The sequence below is a fragment of the Cydia amplana genome, chromosome 16 (assembly GCF_948474715.1).
Source record: "Cydia amplana chromosome 16, ilCydAmpl1.1, whole genome shotgun sequence".
NCBI lineage: Eukaryota > Metazoa > Arthropoda > Insecta > Lepidoptera > Tortricidae > Cydia > Cydia amplana.
The window spans coordinates 7,563,747-7,571,511 of record NC_086084.1 but is presented as its reverse complement, the minus strand read 5'-3'; the positions used below and the strand labels follow the sequence as shown (position 1 = coordinate 7,571,511).

General features: G+C 38.3%; 1 protein-coding gene across 1 annotated transcript; it reads left to right on the top strand.

Annotated features, from left to right (window-relative positions):
• The first annotated feature begins 583 nt into the window (after positions 1–583).
• Positions 584–3,208, top strand: LOC134655346 (uncharacterized). The gene is made up of 3 exons (XM_063510795.1): positions 584–695; positions 1,252–1,391; positions 2,892–3,208. Exons 1-3 carry the CDS (start codon positions 584–586, stop codon positions 3,174–3,176), a joined length of 537 nt encoding a protein of 178 aa, XP_063366865.1. The 3' UTR covers positions 3,177–3,208.
• Positions 3,209–7,765: the final 4,557 nt, after the last annotated feature.

Sequence of the window (7,765 nt, the reverse complement as noted above, 5' to 3'; positions counted from 1 at the left end):
ACTTACCAATTTCTAAGACTAACCGAAACTAGCTTACGTAATTTTTCCCTAGCACAGCAAGGCTTTACTTCATATCCAAAGTTATGGAGTAGAGTTTATAGGTAAACGTAGCAATATGGAAATTTAGTGTAGGTAATTCTAAGCGGGATACCGTTTGGGATTAGTGAGGTTATAAAGTCAGTTACGTGTCTTACTAGTAGTGAGGGTCGTGGAGTAGCAACGTAGTATGTGTTTGATCAATGTGATAGATGCATTACATAATCACATATTTTGTATTACTCTAATAAAGTAATGAAATTGTACTATATTTATCAGTTTAACAATATACTTCTAAATAACAAATAATGAAACAAGCCTGAGGAAATTGTTTTTGAATTGCTTACTGATCTTTGTCTAAAACTAAATTATTTAACATACAAGTTAAGTTGTTACTATAATATATTCTTTACTCTAACAATACATACCTTTTTTGGTGGCATTTTAATCTGTCTATTTTATCAATAAACACTAAATTACAGAATATTCGTAGCGATTAGAAAAGTTTGACAAATTCGAAACAATTTTGTCAAAACACAACGTCAGAATGGGTTGCGCGCGCACGACGGTTGCTATGGCAACCAAGGACGGGGGCTACACGAGACGTGGCCGGGCCGTAGCCCGTTCGCAACAATCTACTGTGCTTCACGCGTGTCTGTGTAACGATTAAAAGCTACAGCGAGCTGCAGTGAAAATGTATGTATTATTTAACCTTCTCCACAAACTCTCCACAATTTAATTCCTTGGACATTATTTTTGTACACCTGTAGCAAGTAACTACGGAATTAAAGACGTAATACTTATGTCGGCATTGTAAGATGTAATAGGTAGGTAGGTATCGATGTTCACGGTCATCAGTTCTGTGTTGTTATTGTGATTAAAGAAATTGGCGATATGTGAGAATTATATATTTAGGTACCTATATGATTTATGATGTAGAAATATATTCTCCTGGAAATTTGGGTGCTTTTATTATTTAAGGTGTGCATGTTTATTCATGGAAATAAAAGACAGTTTATTTATTGTTGAGTTGAAGGTCGATTCTGATTTTACAATTTGTTAAGGTTTTGATCTTGTTATGATGCGATCTTGACGCTCGAAATGGAATCGAATCAAGGTCTTATGATAAACAAATCAAAACTTAAACAGATTGTTAATTCAGTATCACGATTTTTGTTAAAACATTATTATTGATAAATCTACTGAAATTTCCAGCAGAGGTGCAAGCGGTCACACTGGCGGATCCTGAGGTACGAGAGCTGCTGCTGCCGGCACAGGACCCGGCGGACAGCGGCATTGACAGCGACGCCACGGACACCGAGCGACGCGGCCGGCGCCAAGCGCGGCTGAACGAGGTCCGTATACAGTGGAAATTGACAGGTACAGGACCCGGCGGACAGCGGCATCGACAGCGACGCCACGGACACCGAGCGGCGCGGCCGGCGCCAAGTGCGGCTGAACGAGGCCGAGGTCGGTGTACAGTCGACATAGACAGGTACAGGACCCGGCGGACAGCGGCATTGACAGCGACGCCACGGACACCGAGCGACGTGGCCGGCGCCAAGCAAGGCAGAACGAGGTCCGTATACAGTGGAAATTGACAGGTACAGGACCCGGCGGACAGCGGCATTGACAGCGACGCCACGGACACCGAGCGACGCGGCCGGCGCCAAGCAAGGCAGAACGAGGTCGGTATACAGTCGACATAGACAGGTACAGGAGCCGGCGGACAGCGGCATCGACAGCGACGCCACTGACACCGAGCGACGCGGCCGACGCCAAGCAAGGCAGAACGAGGTCGGTATACAGTCGACATAGACAGGTACAGGACCCGGCGGACAGCGGCATCGACAGCGACGCCACTGACACCGAGCGACGCGGCCGGCGCCAAGCAAGGCAGAACGAGGTAGGTATACAGTGGACATAGACAGGTACAGGACCCGGCGGACATCGGCATCGACAGCGACGCCACGGACACCGAGCAACGCGGCCGGCGCCAAGCAAGGCAGAACGAGGTCGGTATACAGTGGACATTGACAGGTACAGGACCCGGCGGACAGCGGCATTAACAGCGACGCCACTGACACCGAGCGACGCGGCCGGCGCCGAGCGCGGCAGAACGAGGTCGGCATAGCTGACATGAATATGTAAGAGATACTAGCTAATATACACGTGGGTTAAGATAGTGAGCTGCTCCTGCTGCTACATGTCCCGGTAGACAGCGGCGTTGACAGCGAGCGACGCGGCCATTGCCGTCGCAATTGACAATGTTATGTATCGGTATAAAGACACTTATTAGTAAGTACAACGATAGACGTCGTCAGCATCAGTCAGAACGAAGACATTACCAGAAGGAGGCCAGTACAAAATCAGGATGGCCCCATGCAGTCTGGGCGGACATGCCCATCTAGACAGTGGAACTTACCTACGACCGCCAATACCAGAATGAGGTAAGCACACAGTTACGGTGTACAAGAGCTGGCATAACGCCAGCAAAACGAAGTGCAGCCACAGAAAGGCTGTGTAAGATTTGGTAAGATACTTGGCAGCAGCATCGGCGTCAGCAGCGAATATAAGACTAGAATGAGGTAAGTGCAAAGTCGAGAATGTCGAGATGACCGTGTCTTAAGAGACCGAGATGACTGAAGAGACTTGGCAGCAATATTGATAGTAACAGCAAATACTTGCACTAGAATGGGGTGAGTACTTATAGGTATGTCAATAAGGTCACGTAGCTAAAATTATTAGGCAACATTATCGAAAAAAAACACAACCAAGCCAATAGTTGTTCCACTTCAACAAATATTAGCTTTGTTCCCGTAACTATATTAAAATCAATATTTTTACTATTACAGGACAGTGTCGACGAAGAAAGCGATGTCACCGTCGAGATCGAAATGCCGATTCCGTATTGCGCACAGCACCCTAACCGCTCGTTCGGGGAGCGCTCCGTGCGCGTCTCGCCGTCGCTCTTCGAAGTCGAGCTCACCGCTTCCGATGAAGATGACGCTTCGGTACTCGAACTTATAATACCATATCAACAGCCACGATACCAAAAGTTGCCCACGTCATCTCCTTTAAAAACTAAGGTCAAAGCTCCAAAGTACCTCTGTGGGTTTCTTTGCTGTTTTCGTAAGTAGGCTCAGTCATGGGCCAAACAATTGATTAATACTTGAATTAGTTAATCGAATGTTGTTTCTAGTCATGAAACAAGCCTACAGTGTTATTAATAATAAAAATATCTAAGTCCCAGAAACATCTAAACGGCCAGCACTACGCATCAGTAAAATATCAAATAATAACGTTAGATATAAGTTCCGAAAACTCATTGGCATGAGTTGGGCTTTGAATTTGAACCCGCTTACTTCATTCAATATTATGTCGGAAATTCGCATGCTTTTACCGCTAGGTTACCAGCGCCTCAAATTGGGTGTAATTATGGTTTTTAGATACAAGAGAAGGAACTTTGCTATCGAGTGTAGGTACCGCAAATTTTTCATCTCATTACTGCAAGGGAAATAGTACTTAGCTTCAATAACCATTACATACAACATCACAAATGTAATCTAAATTAATGCTTTTGATTTTTTCTCATGTTAATATTTAAATATAATTTTATATTTATTTGTTTAAGAAGACGTCACAATATATAGAATATACAATCTATATATTGGATTTACTGTAAGTAAATATTCTGAAATATAGGTTCCTATGTAGGTATTACATACTTGATTTTATACGTCGACGGTTTAAAGCCAAGGGACGGTTTAAAGACAAGTTCGTCAATTAGGGCATGAATCATGACTGGTTAGATCATTTTTCCAAAATCATAATTTACCTGTAGCATAGTTTCTATTCGCATTTTTTCCTATTCTTAATTTACACCAGACGCATTAATTCCTAACATGATTTTTCCATTCGCATATTTTCCCATTAGATAATTTAGGCACTCACAAATATTTCTTACGGCGTTTATTCTATAATCAAAAAATCGATTACCCCACCCCACTTTCTTTTCAAAAAACATTTAATTCACAACTTAGCTAGACGGAGCCCCGCTCCTATTTCTGGGCGGTATGCCCTTCGGGCATCTGAAGCTACCTAACGAACCTAACCTACCTAACCTATTAATTTAGTGTGACGTCCATGAAAACATTACACTTTGGGGAAAAAAGTGTAGGTAGGTTAGGTTCGTTAGGTAGCTACAGATGCCTGAAGGGCAAAGCGCCCAGAAATAGGAGCCCCGCATTCGCGGGGCTCCGTCTAGCTAAGTTGTAAACTAAATGTTTTTTTGAAAAGAAACAGTACGGTGGGACCATGGTAATATTATCGCCTAAGAAATAAAAAGAATGCGAATAAAACGACTTGGAAAGTATTAATTATAAGAAAAATTTAACTTAGGAATTAATGCGTCTGGTGACTCTGGTGTAAATTAAGAATAGGAAAAAATGCGAATGGAAAAATCATGTTAGGAATTAATGCGTCTCGTGTAAATTAAGAATAGGAAAAAATGCGAATAGAAATTATGCTACAATAAATTATGATTTTGGGAAAATGATCTAACCAGTCTGAATCATAAAATAAATGCCATTTATTTGCAATTGAATTGCAGAATCTCCCCTAAATAGTTGGGGTTGCACACAAAAACAATTTTAGATAATTATTTTTAATAAATTATGGCCTAATTTTATTATTGATATAATTATGTATGTAAGCAAGAATTAAGTTAATTAAGTCAATTTTATATAAATGAAACGTGTGCACCATGCGTGCACATTCTTGTCAATTATGGTAAAAAAATAAACAAAAACTTCTTAAAAGTTTTTAGATACAGAAAAACAGTAAAGTTTTTAAACTATATAATACATAATGAAAATTTGGGAGAGGCATATATTTTTTCGGACTTTGGTACGTGGTACGAGTTTTTAAAGACTGATTTAAAATATCTATGTTATATTTATTAGGTATACTTGGTCAACCAGATCTTGACAGTAGAAAAAGGCGGCAAATTTGAAAAATGTAGGCGCGAAGGGGTATCGTCCCATAGAAAATTTGAATGTCGCGCCTTTTTTTTTACTGACAAGATTTGGTTGACCAGCTATACCTTATTTAACCGAACATTTCTAAATTAACACAGGTAAAAATAAGCATAGAGATATCTGCACTGTTAATAAACTATAGGTAGGTACCTAGTTAAAAACGTTTGACATAGGTATTTGCTCTTGTGCTTTGGACTACCATAAAAGTACGAATCTACGGATTTAGAGATACATAAACTCCCCATAAGCAAACTTTACACCGAGTGTACAGAATAAAGTGTGTAGGTATCATTATACATGTCCTAGTGTCATGGAAATAGTGACGTTTTTGATGACACTCCACATTTTGTTATAATAACAATGTTCAAACAAACTGGGTCCGTCTCTACTGTACGTAATTAAATTACTAGAATTAGGACTTGTTAACATAACATACAAATGTGTGGGTGACGGGCGATAATTACGTTGTATATTATATTTTATGATATATATATATTTTTTATTATATTTTTTTGGCATTATTTCTAATTCACCCATCATCCACCCATGACTTATTACCCTACTTATTATATAATATTAAAGATTAATGATTATACATTTATGAAAATAGAAACAATCAATATTTGACACTACCTTGCAAATTTGCGATAAAGCATGTTATCACGGTTTAAAAAAGCCATATTAATGTTTTATTTGATATGGATCTTCCTTGATATTGCAATATATCGCCTGATTCAATAAATTATAAAAAAAATACCGCTTAGATATAATCTCTTATATGTACTAGGTTCATTTAAAAAGTACATATGTACAGTCTGCGCTCGAGGTCTGACGATTTAATCATAGACCAAGAAACCGAGAATGAGAGAGTGAGAAAGAAAGAGAACAGAGTAATATTACGAATGTAAAAAGTTGTTTAAGATGGGTCATCTATTTACCCACCTGTAAAATGTGTCAAAAAGTAATTTATTTGTGTACCTACTGGAAATATTTCTAAATGTTTTTCAATTGTATAATAATCATTTTATGACAAAAACTGTTAATTAGAATCTATTGGCAACAATAAAATATATTCAGAATAGCATTTTTTTTGTCTACTACCCAAACTATACAACACACACAACACTATACAAACTATACATATAACAAACTTTGAAGTTAAGTCTGCTATTTCCCTAAATATCTTATTTAGACAAAGCTCAAAGTTAGAAACTTGGAACCAGCCAACATACTATACATGATTTATTGCACGTAAGTTTAAATGTGCTTGACGACCTACGTCACTTAATACGACACATTCATCTACATATACTTATCTAACATGTAATTGTAGCGCATTGTGGTATTAAATTGTATTTCATTCTTTTAGGGCGAAAAAAAACTGAACAGCAGAAGTAAGCATGAGGTTCTAATCTAAATCAGTTACTTATTGTGTATAGATAAACAATTGTGGTCAAATAATCTAATCGTTTATTAGATTATTTGACCATTAAGCCTTGTAAAGTGCCAAATAAAAATCCTCATTCTTACTTCTGGGGAGGTATTTCTATTTATAAAATATTGATGTAATTAATAATGAAATGTTCGCAATAATTCAAACTCGAGCTCCCAAACGACATCTTTCTAACATAACAAAATACTATCCCTTGACTGATCATGTACGTGAAAATTAATTCTACTACTCAACGCTAGATGGCGTTGCAACTACGTCTGCAAAACGTAATTTAATCCTACAAGGCCAATAAGTACATGTTGCCAGGCATATCGAACAATAACTAATCTCTAGTCCTGATTTTGTATATGTAGCTATGACACTACTAGTACCGTATATCCAAGTTTGCAGCTTCGAAAGACCTAACACACAATCTATGGAGACCATGGAATTGCATAAAAAAATCTATGGACCTAACTTTGCACTACTCGAAAACCGCGAAATTTTCGTGAAAACAAGTTTAAAGGTGGAACCCGTTTATTTATTTTTAATGTGGTGCGATAAGGATGTGTCGTTGCGAGTTTCGAGCTGTTTCGAGCGTTTTTTTTTACATTTACATATGTGTGTTATGTACTTAAGTTGGGGAATCAGTAGGAAACCAATAGTAATATACTGAATACTGACTTATACAGAAGTCATTGGTTTATTAGAAAACATAATTCCCCCAATGAGGGCGTCACTGGACGGTCGATGCAGTCTTCATTATTTTAGTGTTGAAATAAATCTGAGCCCATACAATAATTAAATATAGGAATAATAAATAAAGAGGAATCATAGGATACAGAAATAAATATAAAATATTAAGTAATTAAGAAATAGTTCAGATAGGTAAGTACATAGATAATAATAATTCAAAATCAGATTACCATTTGGGCAAATCCTAAAAAAATAATGTCGCAATCTGCAACCTTAGATATTAGACTCTACACAAATATACAGGGTACTACGTTGACATGTTACTTTCGATTAAGTCCATAATAACCTGCCATCACAGGACGCCCGGTGTTCCCTGAGAAGCTCACATTTGCACGTAAACAAGAGGATGGGAAATGAGGGTAATGTATCTGATTCACTCGAATAATCATGTAAGAGCCACTTGTGTTATCGGGACAAAAAATATGCACTGTCACGGAACGCTTTAAAAGATTATGGGGGCATAAAGCGTACATAGGAAAGGAGATAATTAACTCACTTTGGA

Bases quoted from the DNA above. Each gene is read 5' to 3' on its own strand.
- LOC134655346 (XM_063510795.1), top strand. From the start codon at position 584: ATGGGTTGCGCGCGCACGACGGTTGCTATGGCAACCAAGGACGGGGGC. The intron at 696-1,251 runs GTAACGATTAAA...TGAAATTTCCAG, and splicing joins TGTGCTTCACGCGTGTCTGT to CAGAGGTGCAAGCGGTCACA. The intron at 1,392-2,891 runs GTCCGTATACAG...TTACTATTACAG, and splicing joins GCCAAGCGCGGCTGAACGAG to GACAGTGTCGACGAAGAAAG.